At 64.7% G+C, this 18,046-nt stretch overlaps 1 protein-coding gene across 4 annotated transcripts; it reads left to right on the top strand.

The window, feature by feature from the left end:
* Nucleotides 1-98: 98 nt before the first annotated feature.
* On the top strand, nt 99-17,711 carry LOC138823543 (N-terminal EF-hand calcium-binding protein 2-like). Of its 4 annotated transcripts, none has more exons than XM_070016927.1 (13): nt 99-314; nt 2,956-2,980; nt 5,847-5,955; nt 6,462-6,487; nt 6,598-6,695; nt 11,256-11,392; nt 11,848-11,966; nt 12,074-12,153; nt 14,319-14,372; nt 14,797-14,909; nt 16,221-16,298; nt 16,878-16,969; nt 17,312-17,711. In XM_070016927.1, exons 1-13 carry the CDS (start codon nt 99-101, stop codon nt 17,338-17,340), a joined length of 1,176 nt encoding a protein of 391 aa, XP_069873028.1. In that variant the 3' UTR covers nt 17,341-17,711. The 4 variants fall into 4 exon arrangements, with proteins under 4 accessions (XP_069873028.1, XP_069873029.1, XP_069873031.1 ...); XM_070016930.1 differs by lacking the exon at nt 99-314 and adding an exon at nt 2,453-2,530; XM_070016928.1 differs by lacking the exon at nt 14,797-14,909.
* Nucleotides 17,712-18,046: the final 335 nt, after the last annotated feature.

The raw sequence follows: 18,046 nt of genomic DNA, 5'->3' as shown, positions 1-18,046 counted from the left end.
TCCGCGGGCGGGCCGAGGCGGGAGGCGGCGCCGGGGAGGGGGCGGCGGGAGCGCGGGCGGCGGGGGTCGGCGGGCGTCCGGGCGGCGGCGGCGGCGCGATGTGCGAGCGGGCGGCGCGCCTGTGCAGGGCCGGCGCGCACCGGCTGCTCCGGGAGCCGCCGCCGCAGGGCCGCGCGCTGGGCGGGCTGCTGCGCTGGGTGGGCGCCAGGATGGGCGACAGCCGGGCGCCGCCGCCGCCGCCCGCCGGCCCCGCCGCCCCCGGCCCCGGCCCCGGGCCCGCCGCGCCGCGCGGGGGCACCGCCGTCATCCTGGACGTGAGTACGCGCCCGGGACCCGACCCCGGACCCCGCCCGCGCCGCCCCGGGACCCGGACCCCGGACCCCGGCCCGCGCTACCCCGGACCCCGGACCCCGGACCCCGGCCCGCGCTACCCCGGACCCCGGACCCCGGCCCGCGCCGCCCCGGACCCCCGGCCCCCAGACCCCGGCCCGCGCCGCCCCGGACCCCGGACCCCGGCCCGCGCCGCCCCGGACCCCGGGACTGACCTCCCTCCCCCGGCCACGCCGCCCCCCCCCCGCGCCCGGTCCCTTCCCCGGCGCACTTGGAGAGACCCCCGCGTCCTGCAGCCCCGCGTCCCGCGCCCTCCCTCTTCGCCCACCCCAGGACGCTCGCCCCTCCCCTCCCGCCCCCACTCCTCCGCAGCGAGCCCGAACCCCGCCGACCCCCGGCCGGGTCCCCCCCCCCCGACCCCACGCCCCGCTGTCGGGAGTCCCGCCTCGGACCCCAATCCCAGACCTGGGAGCCCCACCCAGCTCTGGGGCGGGGGCTGCGGGTCGTGCCCTGGCTCAGGGGAGGGCGGTGCGCTCCCCGCAGCAAGGCCGGGATTCCCCTCCTCCCCCTCCCCCTCCCCCTCCCCTTCCCCTTCCTCCTCCTCCCCCTACTCCTCTCCCTCCTGCCCCACCGCTGGGGCGAGCACCTGCAGAGCCAGGGCACATCCACGCCTGCGGGGCTGCACACCGCACAAGGACAGCGCACACACAGGGGCACAGCCCACACACGGATGGACAGCACAGAGCACACTCACAGCGGGGCACAGTGCACACACAGCACACAGGGGACATGGCACACACATGGGGGACAGCACAGAGACAGCACACACGGGCACGGTGCACACACAGGAGACAGTGCACACTCGGGGGACACAGCACACAGCCGGTACACAGTGCACACGGGACAGTACACACAGGTCACACACAACAGGACGCAGCACACACAGGGAAAGTGCACACACAGGGCACACACAGCAGGATACACAGCAGGTACGTGGTGCGCACACACAGGACAGTGCACACACAGCACACACAGGGAGACTGCACACACACAGGGCACACGACAGCACACATGGCAGGTACTCAATGCACACACAGGAAGACTGCACACACAACACACACACAGCTCACACACAGGGAGACTGCACACAACGCACACAGTGCACATGTAGGGAGACTGCACACACAGGGCACACACAGGGCACACACAGGGAGACTGCACACACAGCACACACAGGACAGTGCACACACAGCACACACAGGGCACACACAGGACAGTGCACACACAGGGCACACACAGGACAGGGCACACACAGGACAGTGCACACACAGGGCACACACAGGACAGGGCACACACAGGGCACACACAGGACAGTGCACACACAGCACACACAGGGCACACACAGGACAGTGCACACACAGGGCACACACAGGACAGTGCACACACAGCACACACAGGGCACACACAGCACACACAGGGAGACTGCACACACAGCTCACACACGGAGACTGCACACACAGCACACACGGCACACACAGGACAGTGCACACACAGCACACACAGGGCACACACAGCACACACAGGGAGACTGCACACACAGGGCACACACAGCTCACACACGGAGACTGCACACACAGCACACATGGCACACACAGGACAGTGCACACACAGCACACACAGGGCACACACAGGACAGTGCACACACAGCGCACACACAGCACGCACACAGGGAGACTGCGCACACAGGGCACACAGCGCACACGTGGGGACACAGCAGGACACCCACCGCACTCCACACTGGTGGAGACCTGCGTGGCGGCCGCCGCCGGTGTGGAGCCCTGGCCGCTCGCTGGTGGGTGGGCAGGGACCTCCACTGGCTCTGGGGAGCGGCTGAGGGAGAGGGCGCTGGAGCTGTGGCCCTGGCTGCGTTTGTCTACCCTCAGGCCTGGGTGTCCCCGGCCGCCGTGGTCCAGCTCAGTCCAGGGGCTGGAAGGGCCCCGATGCTGTTCTTGTGGGGAGCACTGGTCAGGGCCAGCCCGAGGACTCAAGCTCAGTCAGAAGGGGGCTCACCTCCCTGCTATCTGGGGAAGTATGCAAGCCCTTGAGCCTGTGAGCAACACCCAGCCCTGCCTCAGTTTCCCAGGGGTGGGGCTGCCCCAAACCCAGGATTCCTTCCAGACTCCATTGTCCTGATTCCAAGGTAGCTGTGACTTGATGGGCCCGGGGGTGGGGGGGCTGTGAGTTAGGGCGCAGGTGTCTGCCACTGCCCGAGGGAAGCGAGCCAGCTGAGCCACATCCTTGCCTGGCTGCCTCCTCCCTCCCCAGACAAACACGGGCGGCCTGGAACCCCTCGGGTGGGACCACCTCCCGGGGAAGCCCCGGGCAGCCCAGCCCGGGTGTGCGTGGAGGTGCTGGCTTGAGTGTGGTTGTGTGCAGCCAAGCACAGTGGGCGTGTGGGGTGTGTGGGGCGTGTGTGTGCCCGTCAGTGCACCCCGACCCCCAATCCCCCCCCCGGATCCAGACCACCCCGTGGGGAGAAGAGGGGCCTGGTGTCAGAGCCGAGACCACTGGCTGAGGGCGGCAGCCAGCCCCCGCTCTGGGCTGATTCCCCTCTTCTCTCTGCAGATTTTCCGCCGAGCAGATAAAAATGGTGAGTCCCCCCCCCCCGCTGTCCATCTCCCCCCCCTCCCCCCGGCCGTCCCCCCTCCCCCAGCCCTGACCCTCACGTTGGGGAAGCGTCAGGCAGGGAAGGGGATGCAGGCAGCTTCCAGCCTGCAGCCGAGCCCTGGCTCTGCCCCCTATCTGGCAGCCCAGGAATAACTCCTGCCAAGACACTGTGTGCAACGGACACTCTTACTCTTCTTTTTGGGGGGGGGGGTTCGTGGGGCCTGAACTCTGGGCCTGGGCGCTGTCCCTCAGCTCTTCAGCTCAAGGCTAGTGCTCTACCACTTGAGCCACAGCGCCACTTCTGGCTTTTTTTCTTTTTGCTTATGTGGTGCTGAGGAATCGAACCCAGGGCCTCAGGCATGCAAGGCAAGCGCTCTACCGCTGAGCCACCTTCCCAGCCCCCAACAACGGACACTCTTAAAGAGAGTTGGGGAACACTGCATTTGTTTAGCCAGACAGTGCAGCCTGGGCGGGGGATAGGTTAGGAAATGGGGTGTCATCTGCCCCCCAAATCCTGCCCCCGCCTTTGTGGGCTTGAGTTCAAGAGGGCCGCCCTGGCCTGGTTACGCAGCGTGGTCAGCACCATGGGCAGTGGTGGACAGAGGAGCAGCGGCCTCCACTGGGGCCGAGAGGCCACGGGCCCTGGAAGCTGCCCCTGGGGCAGAGATGAGCAAGATGCAGCAAGGGGGACCCACCCCACGCTCAGGGAGGACCCCTCACCCCTCCCGACCCCCACCCCACGCTCAGGAAGAACCCCTCACCCCTCCCGACCCCCACCCCACGCTCAGGAAGAACCCCTCACCCCTCCCGACCCCCACCCCACGCTCAGGAAGGACCCCTCACCCCTCCCGACCCCCCACCCCACGCTCAGGAAGGACCCCTCACCCCTCCCGACCCCCACCCCACGCTCAGGAAGAACCCCTCACCCCACCCAACCCCCACCCCACGCTCAGGAAGAACCCCTCACCCCTCCCGACCCCCACCCCACGCTCAGGAAGAACCCCTCACCCCTCCCGACCCCCATCCCACGCTCAGGAAGAACCCCTCACCCCTCCCGACCCCCACCCCACGCTCAGGAAGAACCCCTCACCCCTCCCGACCCCCATCCCACGCTCAGGAAGAACCCCTCACCCCTCCCGACCCCCACCCCACGCTCAGGGAGGACCATGCTCAGGGAGGACCCCTCACCCCTCCCGAGAACTCCTGGGGAGTCAGGGAGCACACGGGCGGTGCGGCACAGCTTTCCATCCCCACCCCAGGCTACACACCCTGCCCCCCAGGACACATTGGGGGGCCGTCACCAGGGTGGAAAGGGCGGCCGTGGAAGCACGCGAGCCACGTGTGCGGCGTGGCCGTGGGTTCCTGTACACACAGGATTGTTGGACCCGAGCCCCTCCCAGCCCTGACCGGCGTCCACAGGAGGGACGCGGCTGCCGTGGGGCGCAGAGCGCAGGAGCAGCGCCCCAGGCTGGGCTGGGCTTGGAGGCGTGGAGCGAGAGGCCCCACGGCTTGGCATCCATCACCCCAGGAGGTGGCAGGCGGGGGGGGATAGCGGTACCCCCCAGAGACGCACAGCTGTGGGGCTCTGGGCCTGGGAGAGGTCACCGAGGCAGGCTGGGCTCCGGCTCATTAGCAGGGACACCTGTGCAGGCCGCGGAGGTGGCGGGCCGGGCCGCCTGCCTTACTTAATTGGACCCGAGGCAGCGGTGGCGGATGACAGAGGTCTCATTAGCGGAGACGGGTTCATTAGGCCTGTGCTTGATGTTCACGGTAAATGTCAGTCACGGAGGCTTTGTGACGTGGGGCCTGCGGCACTGATCCCCTGCGGTCAGCCTGTGCCTCCCGCGTGGGGAGGGGCCCCAGGGGCCAGGACAGCCCAGGCAGGGCTGGCCCCGCTGCTGGCGCCCCCTGCCCTGACAAGGCGGACACAGCTAATCAATCACAGCACAGTCAACCCCCCCCCCGCCCCCATCAGAAGGGGTGGGTGTGGGGCGGTCTCAGTGCCCACCACATGCTGGTGGGTGAAGGTTCCCCACACCGTCCTGCGGTGGGGGGGGGGCCTCGGGAGCCCCAGACTCTGCAGCCATCTTGCCGCAGTGAAGTGGGCAGCAGAGCTCTTCTGTGAGCATGTGCGATGAGGACTGCGGGTCTGGGGACAGGGCTGCGTCCTGCTTGGGATGTCAGATGCCACAGCTGGGTTCTGTCATTTGGGGGTCTTCTGTCTACCGTCGCTTCCAGCGATGCTGAAACTTGAGCAGGTGTCAGGCCACTTCGCTGCTCACGTCCTCCGGCCCCCGCTTCGCGGCTGATGGCTCCAGGGCACAGCCCCGTGAGGGCTGGGGATGCCCCCTCAGGACCAGGCACGGACCGAACACCGGGCCCCCATCACGCCTGGCTTAAGCCCGGCAGGCATCTGGGGCAGGCAGCAGGGAGGCGGCCTCCGGGAGGCCTGAGACTGCCCCGAGCAGCGCTGCATGCCGCCCAGAGCCCAGAGCAGAGGGGGTCACCGGTGCAGGCCCTGGCAGCAGGGTTTGGTTGGAGTGTTACTAACGGCCGTGACTCTGGGTGATGGGGGCAGGAACGGATGAGGTGCCCAGCAGGTGCCTGCATCTGCTCTGTGTGTGCTGTGGTTGTATGAACTAGCTATCAGAGGGAGAGGGAGAGGAAGAGAACTCGCTGGCTGAGGCCCCGAGTCTCCAAGCTGGAGTTTACTAGGTGCAGGAACTGGTGGGTGGCGGGAGGATGCGGGGGTCTGGGCGGCCTTGTGGAATATGTGCCGACTGGGCTGCCTCCCCCCCTCCCTCCCCTGCCTTCCCCTCCTCTCCCCTCCCCTCCCTGCTGCCCTGCAGATGACGGGAAGCTGTCCCTGGAGGAGTTCCAGCTCTTCTTCGCCGACGGCGTTCTCAACGAGAAGGAGCTGGAGGACCTCTTCCACACCATCGACTCCGACAACACAGAGTAAGCGCGCGTCCCAGGCCTGGGCAGCGCAGAGCGGGCCCCGGAGGCTAACTCCTGCTCTGAGGACTGGGGGGAACCTCTGAGCCAAGGACAGTCAAAGCCACGTTTCTTCGGGCAGAGATGTTTATCCAGATGTGCGTGGTGGAGCCCGGCTCCCGCCGTCCCCTGTCAGCCGCTCTCCCGGGCGAGGGGCCGGGCCGAGGGGGTCAGCCACTGTGTGGCCCTGCCGGCCGCCAGCCCGCCGCTCCCTGGGCCTGTGCGCGCTGCGTCCTCACACTCAGAGAGAGGATGAGGGCTTTGCCGCGTGGTAGTGGGGCAGGGACGGGGCCAGGCTCAGAGCAGGAAGGCTGCTTAGGACCCAGAGCCCCAGGCCTCAGCAGGCCCAGCGGGGCCCACACTGCCCCCAGCGGCGCCTGGGTTGGAGGACGCGGTACTGACCGTGCAGGGCTGCGTGTACCAGAGGGGCAGGGGGGCCTCCACCGCTAATTCTCTCTCTCTCTTTCCAGCCATGTGGACACCAAGGAGTTATGCGGTAGGTGCTGGCAGTAGCTGCAATGGGGTACAGGGGGGCCCTGTGGGACTGGGGTGAGGGCTGGGGTGGAGCAGGGCCCCCTGTGACCCCCATTTTGCTCTGCTCCCCAGATTACTTTGTGGAGCACATGGGGGATTATGAGGATGTCTTGGCCTCCCTGGAGACCCTGAACCACTCCGTCCTGAAGGCCATGGGCTACACCAAGAAGGTCAGCCGCATGGGTGCTGCCCACGAGGGGCCAGGGCCCAAGCTGGTTCTGGATTTTGGGGGGGGCTTCTGGCCCCCTGGGCTGGGTTTGTGGTCGTGAGGGTGGATGTTGAGAGGTGTTGTGAGGCGAATGAGAAGCTTGGTGTGTGGCCCTGGCTGTTGGGGTGTGGTTTGCAACATGAGGCCCCGTTCCTGGGGCGGGGACCTTGACGGCGGCCCGACAGGCCTGGCCAGCCGGCCCTGGACCCGGCACTGGACCCGGGAGGGAGCCATGCCTGGGAGGGGATGCCGGGGGCGTGGCCTCCACCCTCAGCCCAGAGCCTTGCTTTCTGCACCGGGGGAGGGGGGCATGCCACGTGTGTCTGGCGCCCGCTGGTGCAGGGCAGAGGGACTGGGGTTTTGGTGCTTAGGCTCCTGGGGAACACCTGGCACAGGTGCAGGCCAGCTCCGGTGTTTCTAGATCAGGCGTGCCCCGCATGCTGAGCGTCCCAACCTCTCCGCTCGGCTCCGAGTTCTGAGTCTTGCTGTTGTGAACACACGTGCTCCGGGGGAGCTGGCTCTGCGCGCATTCCCTTCCAGGGCGCGGCCCCCTCCCGGAGCTGCACAGCGCGGGCGAGGGTCTGGCTTCTGTGCGAGCTCGGGCTGGGGGGGGTGTGTCCTGGCAAGGCTGCTCCCAGCGTGACCGGCCACCTGTGGTAGGCCGCCCTAGCCCAGGGAGAGGCCCTGGGTCTCCACAGAGCCCCGTGCACACGCGGAGGTTGTGGGGGGCGTGGCCCGCGGCCTGGCAGGTGTTTCTTTCCCACTGGCTTATTTGCAGAAAGGCAGCGCACTGGGGATTTCGAACGCCTTTCGGGGTCTGCTTTTTTGAGGCGATCACGATGTCGGTGGGGTTCTGTGTGGCACCTGCCTTTCACATCAGCACCTCGCCAGCTTTCCTCCACTCATGGCGATGCGAACGCCAGACCCTGGTTTAGAACCTTCCAGCCCCTTGAGGGAATGCATCTTCCTTCCCCGGTGACGTGGTGGCTGGGGAGAGGTGGCTGATCTGTTCAGACGCCTTTGATCCTTTTCTTTTTTTCCTTTTTTAAGGATCAGCTGATTTTCACTTAGCTGTTGACAGACGGGCTCTCTTCAGATTCTCTCATTGAGTGAACTGTGGCGAGCCTCTGAGGTCCCTCCCGCCATCTTGCTCAGGGCTTGTGGCATCTGAGTGATTTCTCCTCACACCAGGGCGGGGGCAGGGGTGCTGACATGGGAGGATTTGGGGGTCAGATGGTGAGGTGCCTTCCAGTGTGTTCTGAGAGAATGGGTGTCTCTAGCGCGGAGTCATCCTTCTACTGAAAAAATAGAATTTATCCCTAACTCTTGGAGAAGGACTTGAGCAGGGATTTAGTCAGAATCTTAGTTTCAGTTGGAACTGCCCGGATGTGGCAGTGCTCGACCTGACAGCAGGCCTGGGGCGAAGGGTGGCATGGCACCGCCCTTCCGTGGCAGCTCTGTCCTGCCTGGACTCTGGTGGACTGCCCGCTGTCCGTCAGCCCTCAGCCTCCCGAGCGCTACCACGGCAGCAGGATGCCACCATGCTGGCCATTTTCCTGAAAGACCTTAACGTTTGGCAAAGTTGTTCCTGTTTGTATTCCTTCCTTCCTTCCTTCCTTCCTTCCTTCCTTCCTTCCTTCCTTCCTTCCTTCCTTCCTTCCTTTCCTTCCTTCCTTCTCTCTTTCTCTCTGTCTCTGTCTCTCTCTCTCTCTCACACACACACACGCACACACACACACACACCAGTACTAGGGCTTGAACTCAGAACCTGGGCACTACCCTTGAGCTTTTTTTGCTCAAGGCTGGTGCTCAACCATCTGAGCCTCAGTTCCACTTCTGGCGTTCTGGTGGTTTGTTGTAGATAGAGTCTCACAGAGTTCCCCACTTGGGCTGTCTCCGCACTGTGATCCTCAGCGCTCAGACTCCTGAGGAGCGAGGACCACAGTGAGCTCCAGCATCCCACAGCTCCAGTTCTAGGGATGCAGAAATTTGCCTTCTGCCGGGCCGGGCCTCTCATGCTGGTTGCTACAGCACTGCTGATGCAGCGTTCACGTTCTGCCCGGGGTTCGTGGCCTTCGCCGGCGGTGCCTTGGCCTCGTTCTCTGCTGTAGCTGTGTAAGTTCCACCTCTGCTGCAGGTCTTGTTTGAGCAGATGTGGTCACAGGACCTTGTGCTGCAGCTCGGAGCCGCGATTCCACAGCTGCTCTCCCTTCCTCTCCTGCACCTGCCTTTCTGTGGTTTTCTCTGTCCAGCTCATTGTGACTAGGAAGGTAGATGCCCTCGTTCTTATTTAACAGGGGCTTTAGAAAGCATCGACATCTCCTTACTACTAGCTGGCTAATAAAATAAAAAGAAAACACACACACACACTGCATGCGTGCACACACACACACACACACCACATGCGCGCACACGCACATACACACGCTTCCTCTTCCCTTCCTGGATAATGGAGCTTTAGAAATTCAAGCTGCTTTTCCCACTCCTTGTTGACTTAGTGCTGTCATCACGGAGACACAGCATTTCGTGCTTCTCTTCCACACTCCCAGTGTCGCTGTGACTCCTGTTCACAGCCTCCCTTTGCAAGAATCTTTCCTGCCTGAGTACGTGCTTGTGGCTCCTACTTGTAATCTCATCTACCCAAGGAGGCTAAGACCTGGAGGATGGTGGTTCAAAGCCAGCCTGGGTAGAAAATTCCACAAGACTCCACCTCCAGTTCGTCAGCAAAATGCTGGATAGGAGGCATGGCTGAGCGAGAGGGCCAGGCCCCGAGTTCAGGCCTCAGCACTCACGCTCGCGTGCACACCGTTGACGGCTGCTGGCCCGGCCCCATCGCTGGCGCTGGTGGGGACGGTGAACATGTCAGAGTCTTTTTCCTCTCGGTACCTTTCTCGCACACTTGTTCTTGCTATTTCTTTTTCTGCCCAGTGTGTGCCCCGCATCTTTGTGGCCGCTCGGCGGTACTGGGCCTTGGGTGGTTTGGCGGCAGGGCAGACCCGCTCCCCGCTCCAGACGTCCATCTCCACACTCTTCCCGGTCCCAATGCCCCAGCCCCCTTCTCTTCCTCTCCCCCCCCCCCCCCCCCCGTTCCTGAGCCACAACTCCTATTGTGCAATGATTGCTAATTAATCCCAGGCAGAGTGATGGATGGGTTGATGAGCCCTGTTTTCCCTCGCTCTGCCAAGGACTGGGCAGGCCTGCAGGGTGCCACCCGGTGGTGTGGGAAGCCAAGTCCTGGCAGAGGCAGCCGGGGAACAGCCCAGACCTGGACCTCAAGACCGCTGCGCCCCTCCCCTGCCGCCGGGCCACTGTTGGCCTTTCCTCCTCCCTCCCCAGGGGGGCCCCATCCACTTCTAGAAGCTTCTCAGCAAGGGAGCTCAGATGAGAAATGTCCTACTGTGAGCTCTGCTCACACTGGTCCTCCAGCGATTCCTAAGGCCCCACCTTGTCTGCTGCTCCACCCCCTCCTCCCAGCCCCACACCCCAGCTGCTCCTCCCCCTCCTCCCAGCCCCACACCCCAGTGCTCCTCCCCCTCCCAGCCCCACACCCCAGCTGCTCCTCCCCCTCCTCCCTACACCACACCCCCTCCCCCCGTGCTCCTCCTCCCTGCCCCCCTCTGTGCTCCTCCCCCTCCTCCCAGCACCACACCCCTTCCCCCCCCTCCTCCCTGCATCATGCCCTGCTTTCTTCCTGTCCTCGGCTGCACAGGTGCTCTTGTCATCTCTCTGAGTGTCATCATGAAGCCCAGGCCCCAAAGAATTCTCCGTGGAAGAAAAGGAGGCAACACTTTTGACAATTTCTCTGTACTGATTTACCGCTGCTACAGCTGGTCAATGCCAGCACCACCACACCCCTACAATTACAACCACCGCACCCCTACCAATTACCATGACCACCACACCCCTACAGTTACCATGACCACCACACCCCTACAATTACCACGACCACCGCACCCCACCAATTACCACCACCACTGCCACCCTCACCACCATCACCGCCATCACTGCTACCACACCATTCCCATTGTTCTCAGTCTGTGTGTGTGTGTGTTCATCGTGGGGCTTGAGCTCTGACCCTGGGCGCTGTCCCTCAGCTCTTCAGCTCAAGATACACGCTCTACCACTTGAGCCACAGCGCCACTTCCAGTTTTCTGGTGGTTCATTGGAGGTCAGAGTCTCAGAGACGATATTCCTGCCCAGGCTGGCTTTGAACTTCTGTCCTCAGACCTCAGCCCCCTGAGTGGCTAGGATGACAGGTGTGGGCCACCGGCGCTGGGCTCGAGTGTGTGTGTGTGTGTGTGTGTGTGTGTGTGTGTGTGTGTGTGTGTGTGAAGCGCATCCTGGGCTCTGTGCCTCACCTTTGTCCTCGGCAGTCACAGCGGCAGAGCGGTGAGCGCTCTGATCCCCTGGCCCTGCCTGGGCCCCCCCATCTCCCATGTGTGGAGCGTGTCCCCCCCCCGCAAGGTGCAACGTGACGCCAGCCCCTCCGGCCTCCCCCCCAGCGCTCCCCCTCCCCGCACAGGTGTATGAAGCAGGGAGCAGCGTGGACCAGTTCGTGACCCGCTTCCTCCTGAAGGAGACGGCCGGCCAGATCCAGTCGCTGCTCAGCTCTGTGGAGAGCGCCGTGGACGCCATCGAGGAGCAGACCAGCCAGATCCGGTGCGCGACTGGGCCTTGCGGGGCCACTGGGGGGACGGTGATCGCCCCCTCTTCTCTGGGCTCCCTTCGAGCATCTCACTGGTATCAGTCTTGGTCACCGCCTCAGCACAGAGTAGCACAGTGGCCTCTTAGAGAGGCCGGGAGGCTGGGGACTGGTGTGTCAGGCAGGAAGCTGGTAAACTCCCAGCCCTAGAGCCACACTCTCAGACACCGGCCCGGGGCGCAGGGTCCTAGGATGGCCCTGGGTTCCAGGCCTGGCTCTGCCCCGGCTGCCTGCGTGACCTGCCCCACAGACCTCACCTTTTCCTCTATTACACGGGAGGCCACGCTGCCCACGCCACAGGCCTGGCCCCACGGGGCAGGTCTGCGCTGGCTTCAGCCCCTAGCTGTGCTTAGAACACGCAGGCTGAGGCGGAATGGCTCTCAGAGCCTGCGGCTTCCCCCTCCCGCCGCAGACAGGACCACTGCAAACCCAGCCACGTTGTCATGGAGACCTGGTTTGGAGGCCCCTCTCCTCCCTACGCCCCCAACCACAAGCTTGCCACCCCGGAGCAAGGGAAAAGCCTGTCGCCCGGTGAGAGGGGACCGCGGGTGCAGGGGTTCTGGGACAGGGCCCGGCCTGGGGCGGGATGCACACTGGGGGCTCTGCCCCAAACCAGGATCTCCGTTTCTCTTTCACAGTCATCAGGGACCCAAAAGAGGAGGGTCTGGAGGCCCAGATCGGGAGGCTGGCAGAGCTGATTGGACGGCTGGAGAGCAAGGTAGGACCCGCCCCTATTCCGCCCTCCTCCCAGGCGGAGGCGAGTGAACTGAGGGCAGATGTGGGGCCAGTGTGGGGTAAGGAGGATGCTCGGGCAGTGCTGGGGAGCAGGTGACAGACCAGCAGGGCCATGCTGCAGGACGCCATTCAGAGAGGCTGGGCGGGGAGGGGCAGCGGCGCAGGGAGGGTCCCGGCTCGGTGGGGCACTCACACGGGGACCGTTTGTTGGAAGCAAGGAAAGTTGGTCGTGGACTCACTGACAGGTGGGCTCAGGTGTCCCACTGCTGGCGTTCCAACTCTGGTGCCACCTGTGTGGCTGTGTGGCCCTGGGCGGGGGACGGACCTTCTCTGAGGCTCAGATTCTCCTCTGATGATAGAGAAGACAGCACATTGTACCCCTTGCCAATGGGCCTAACCCCAGAGCCAGGTGTCCGGTTATGGTCACTGGACACTGTCACCAGCTCCACTTGCCTGTCCGTGTTCCTCTACCCGAGCGGGCCCTGGGGCCCGGGACCGGTGGGCCTGTCCACGTTCCTCCCAGAGGCCGGCAGTACCTGGAGGATTTGGGACTCACTCTGAGGGTGTCCCTAGTGAGATAAGGACTCCCCACCCGAGAGACGGGAGACTGTGGTTGGCAACAGGTCCCGGGGAGGAGGCTGGAGACCCGCCGGGCTGAGGCCAAGGCGGGGTCCCGCTACCGCCCCGCCCCGAGGCCCAGAGCAGCGCCAGCCCTGGGGACCCTGCTGCCCGTTGTCATGACAACTCAGTGGGGGCTGGGGGGAGGAGGAGGAGGGAGGAAGGCTGTTTGAAGCTTATTTTTAGACCCTGGTTGCCCTAACAACCAGGCGGGCTGGCAGCTTGGAGCACCTGGGCATCCTGGAGATGGGTGGGGTCCTCCTCCATAGGCTCTGATTGGCCCAGGCCTGGACGCCCACCTAAGCCCCCTCCTGCCCCTCGGGGTGAGGGAGGAGGGAGGGGGTGGCCCGTGGGCATCCCTCATTCTTGCATGGAAAAGGCAGAGTGGCTGGCTGCAGCCCCTGCCCTCCCAGAAACCAGGCCTGAGAACCGGCCGGGCCTGCATGGGGAGGGGAGAGGGTACCCTTGGCTACCTAGCTGTGGGCCAGGGTCAGATGTGTCCTGCGCAAAGCCAGGCAGAGGTGACTGTAGCTGCAGCCCACCCCCGCGGCCCCGTCCTCACACCTGTGCACTGTATGCGTGCAGCCGGACAGTCTGCCTTGTGAAGGATGGGCGGCAGTTATTGGGGCGCCCAAGTTCAAGAATAGCAAAGGCTGCAACTGTGGGGTATCTAAATTAAAGAATCATGAGAGAGCCGGCGCCGGTGGCCCCGCTGTCATCCCAGCTACTCAGGAGGCTGAGATCTGGAGATCACTGTTCAAAGCCAGTCCAGGGCAGGAAAGTCTGTGAGACTCTTATCTCCAATGAACCACCAGAAAACCATAAGTGGCGCTGTGGCTCAAGTGGTAGAGCACTAACCTTGAGCTGAAGAGCTGAGGGACAGCGCCCAGCCCAGCGTTCAAGCCCCACGACCAACCAGAAAAAAAAAAAAAAAAAAACTGATGAGAGAGGCACTTGATTGAAATCCAGGCCCTGAGCTTGACCTGTGTCTGTGACCTGCAGCGCCTGGGAGCATGGGGGGGAGGCTGGTCACTCGTGCTCCTGGAGCAGATGGAGGGCAGCTGCCGGCCCAGAGGCTGGGGGGTGAGCGGAGCCGTCTGAGCAGGGCTGGGGAGGCCAGGCCCTCCCTACGCCTCCCTCAGCACCTCCCTGGCTGCCGGTGTGGGAGGCCAGAGGTGGCGGCAGGGAGTGGGGGCATGTGGTGTGCCAGTCAGGACACTGGGGGTGGACCCCATCCTGGGCCAGCCCTCAGGGCTCCCTGCGTGCCCTCCGAGCGCCCAGCCAGCTCTGGGGGCCGCAGCCTCTGCCGTTCCCTTGTGGCTGGGCCCGGGCCCAGCCCCGGCATCCAGGATCCTCAGCACCGAGTGAAGGGAGCCAGGCCAGCGAGGTCAGCCCGGGCTGAGGAGCCGGTGCGGTGTGGGCAGGTGCTCAGCGCTGGGGTCCGGCGCTCCCGTGCATTGTGTGGGGTCCTGGAGGCTTCGGGTAGAGGCGGCCTCGGTCTCAGGCCCCTCTCGGGCGTCACCATTTCAGACCCTCTGGTTTGACCTGGAGCAGCGCCTCTCCGATGACGAAGGCACCAACATGGTAAGGCCGGTTCCCGGGCCCCGGCCCGGACCCTGAGCTTGGACTCTTGGGATCTGAGGGTTCAATGCCCACCACCCCCCTTTCACGAGACCCCAGAAGGGGCACTGGGCCCAGGGGTGAGAGGATCCAGGACTTGGGGGACAGGGCTGGGCAAGGCCAGGCTGGTGGGTCCCACTGGGAGCTGGGGCCCTGTAGCCTCTCCATGTAGCCCTGTCTGGGGCTTGGTGGGCAGTGCTGTGGCCATTGCCCGTCAGAAATGGAGTCCTTGGTCAGTTCTCACGTGTGAGGATGAAAAGAATGGGGGGCAGACATTTCGGGTTTACTTTGACCACAGTGTCTTGGACCCCCTGAAGTGAGATCCTGGGGGGCTGGACGAGGGCCAGGCCCACAGGTGCCCGCCCTCACCGCCATGCTGACCACACAGCACCTGCAGCTGGTCCGGCAGGAGATGGTGGTGTGCCCTGAGCAGCTGAGCAGCTTCCTGGACTCCCTGCGCCAGTACCTGAGGGGCACTGCAGGAGCAGGGAGCTGCTTCCAGTGAGTGAGCAGGGGCGGGGCTTCCTTGAGGGGCGTGACTTCCACTGAGTGATCAGGGGCGGGGCTTCCTTGAGGGGCGTGACTTCCAGTGAGTGAGCAGGGGTGGGGCTTCTGGTGGGTAGGCGTGGCTTCCTTGATGAGCCTGACTTCCAGTGAATGAGCAGAGGGCGGGGCTTCCTTGAGGGGCGTGACTTCCAGTGAATGAGCAGAGGGCGGGGCTTCCTTGAGGGGCGTGACTTCCAGTGAGTGAGCAGGGGTGGGGCTTCCTTGAGGGGCGTGACTTCCACTGAGTGATCAGGGGCGGGGCTTCCTTGAGGGGCGTGACTTCCAGTGAGTGAGCAGGGGTGGGGCTTCTGGTGGGTAGGCGTGGCTTCCTTGATGAGCCTGACTTCCAGTGAATGAGCAGAGGGCGGGGCTTCCTTGAGGGGCGTGACTTCCAGTGAATGAGCAGAGGGCGGGGCTTCCTTGAGGGGCGTGACTTCCAGTGAATGAGCAGAGGGCGGGGCTTCCTTGAGGGGCGTGACTTCCAGTGAGTGATCAGGGGCGGGGCTTCCTTGAGGGGCGTGACTTCCAGTGAGTGAGGGGAGGGGGGGTGAGGCTTCCAGGGGTGGGTTCCATGTGAGTGGGCGTGGCTTCCAGCGGGTGGGTAAGGAAGGGAAGGGTGCGGGGCTCAGGACCATGGCGAGCCACAGTAACCAGCTGAGCTCAATTGCTCATGATGACCTTTGCCAGTTGCTGGCGAAAGACCAGAGCGGCAGCCGCAGCGCCTGCCTCAGCCTGCACTGGGCAGCAGGTGCCCGTCCCCTCCCCATCCCCTCCCCATCCCTCATTGAGTTAGGAGCCCCAGCTCCCCATGGAGTCTTAAATTGGGCATAATGAACTAATGGTAGGATTAGTGGGCTCCATGCCCTGCGTGGTCCCTTGTGGCCCAGCCCTGCCCCTAATGGCCGGGCAGGCTCCAGGAGACTTTGAATACAGCAGCGAGGAGGAGAGCGGCGGCAGTGTGCTTGGATGGAAAGGCGGAAGTTGTTTTTAATGACAAATCTTCAGCATCATCTCTCATTCCAACCTGAGCCCCACGAGCATCAGGGCCTCAGCCTTGGGCCAGGAGCTGCTCCCAGGGCTCCCGTCCCTCCCTCTAGTCAGAAAAGCTGTGGCATAGAGGCCTCCTGCTGCCCTCCCAGGAGGCCCTGGAGTTCTTAGGTCTGGGGAGGGACTGGAGAGCGGTGGGGTGCCGCTGTGGTCCTAGGTCCGCCTAGGGCCGGGCCGGGCAGCCTCCCTCGGACCAGGCCTCCACTTCCACCCCTGCAGCATCGCCGCCGTGAAGCTGTCGGACGGCTTCACCTTCGTCATCTACGAGTTCTGGGAGACGGACGAGGAGTGGAAGAGGTGAGTGAGCCAAGACCCCCCTGTACCCCGGGCAGGGAGGGTAGGAACGAGTCTGGCACCCAGGTTACAAAGCCCTCACCAGCCTGGAAAGCTGGCCGGCCTGAGCCTCTCCAGCAGCAGCAGGCTCTCGAGCATCTTGGCCCACGCCAGCCCCCCAGGGCGCCGAGGTCCCACAGCGGTGGGGTGTGAGCAGCGCGGCTCCAAGATGAGAGTCACTGACGAGCCAGCCCCGTCCCTCCTCCCGAGCTCTTCATCCCGCTGTGGAGGGCTGGCTCGGCCTTGAGCACCTTCAGCCTGCCACCCTGAGGGCAGCCATGCCAGTGTGGGCCGGTGCCAGGCAGAAAGCCACGGTGCTTGGTGGACAGCCACCTTGTGCAAAGGTGTCCCCTGCTCACCAAGCACCCCTGACCCCCCCTGTGTGGACACAGGTGCTGTGTCCCCTCCCCACCTCCCATGGACATTCCCTGTTGGCTGCAGCCCCCAGCGAAGGGCTCGGGGCCGCCTCCTGGTGCTCAGGCCCGTGGTGAGGACGAGCTGGAGGGGTGGCCCGCCTGGCTAACGGTCTGCTCCACGCCGCAGGCACCTGCAGAGCCCGGTGTGCAAGGCGTTCCGGCACGTCAAGGTGGACACGCTGAGCCAGCCTGAGGCCCTCTCCCGGATCTCTGTGCCAGGTACAGATGCCCACAGGCGGCCCTGCAGGGACGTCCCATCCGCTGGGTGCCGGTGAGGGCCCTTGCCCAAGAGAGGGGCAGAGGGGCCACGAGCGCCCTCCACAGGCTGGACCCGGGAGGGGGAGAGCTGAGCCCACCGGACAGGGGTGCGCCTGGACACCTGGCTGGGCCGTGGGCAGCTTTGCCTGGTCCAGTAGGCCCCGCCTCCCCAGCCCTGGTGCATGCCGAGCTGACGGGGGAGGGCATGGGGAGGAGGGGCAGGCCTGCCGCCCTCCCTGGAGCCCCAGGGGAAGGGCCTGCTCATTGCCCACCCTCTTGTGCTTTCCTCCCTCTCTCCTCTAGCTGCCTGGTGCACCGTGGGCCGGGATTGACCCCTTCCTGGGACGGAGGACGCCCGCTTTTTTCTAGCAACTTTGGTACACAGCAGTCTTTTCAGCACCCCCTCCCCCCCCAGAGCAGCAGCCCCTCCCCCTCAGCAGAGCATCCTCGGCTGCTGGGGTCCTGGGGTCCAGCGGAGGCCAACCGGGGAGGGGAGGCCTGCAGGACGCACCCCTCCCCCTGGCTCTCAGCAGGACCCATCCCCCCAGGCAGGCTGCTTCTCCCCTCCCCCTCGCTGACCGTCCACGAACCTGGTAGGCGTGTGACCCCTAGTGCCCGGCCTAGGCCTGGGCTGGGCCTGTAGGTGCCAGTAGGGCCCCTCGCCAGTGCTGTGCTAGGCAGAGACACCCAGTAATAAAGTCTGGTTGGGATAGTGTGTGCTGTGTTTCTGTCCCCAGCCCAGCCTCATGTCCCCATGTCCCCATTCTTAGTTTTGACTCGGGGGGGGGGGGAGGGAGGGAGTGCCCCCCCCTGGGCTTCAGCATCCGTGCAGAAGAGCTGGGGGACACATGGAGCCATCGCCACCCACTGGGTACAGTCCCACATGTGCCCGGCTCCCCACCCGTCCTGCGGAAGTGTCCGGAATGCCAGCCCCTCCCCCGCCCCGTGCCAGGTACCATCTCTGCCCACCTGTGGCCCAGGCGGCTCCCGCTCAGCTTACGGCGTCTGGACGGGAGCACAGAGCCCAGCGCGTCTGGG

The sequence above is a fragment of the Dipodomys merriami genome, unplaced genomic scaffold (assembly GCF_024711535.1).
Source record: "Dipodomys merriami isolate MVZ:Mamm:240054 unplaced genomic scaffold, mDipMer1.0.p SCAF_120, whole genome shotgun sequence".
Taxonomy (NCBI): Eukaryota; Metazoa; Chordata; class Mammalia; order Rodentia; family Heteromyidae; genus Dipodomys; species Dipodomys merriami.
The sequence above is the reverse complement of the archived record's forward strand: the minus strand, read 5'-3'. Positions and strand labels throughout refer to the sequence as shown.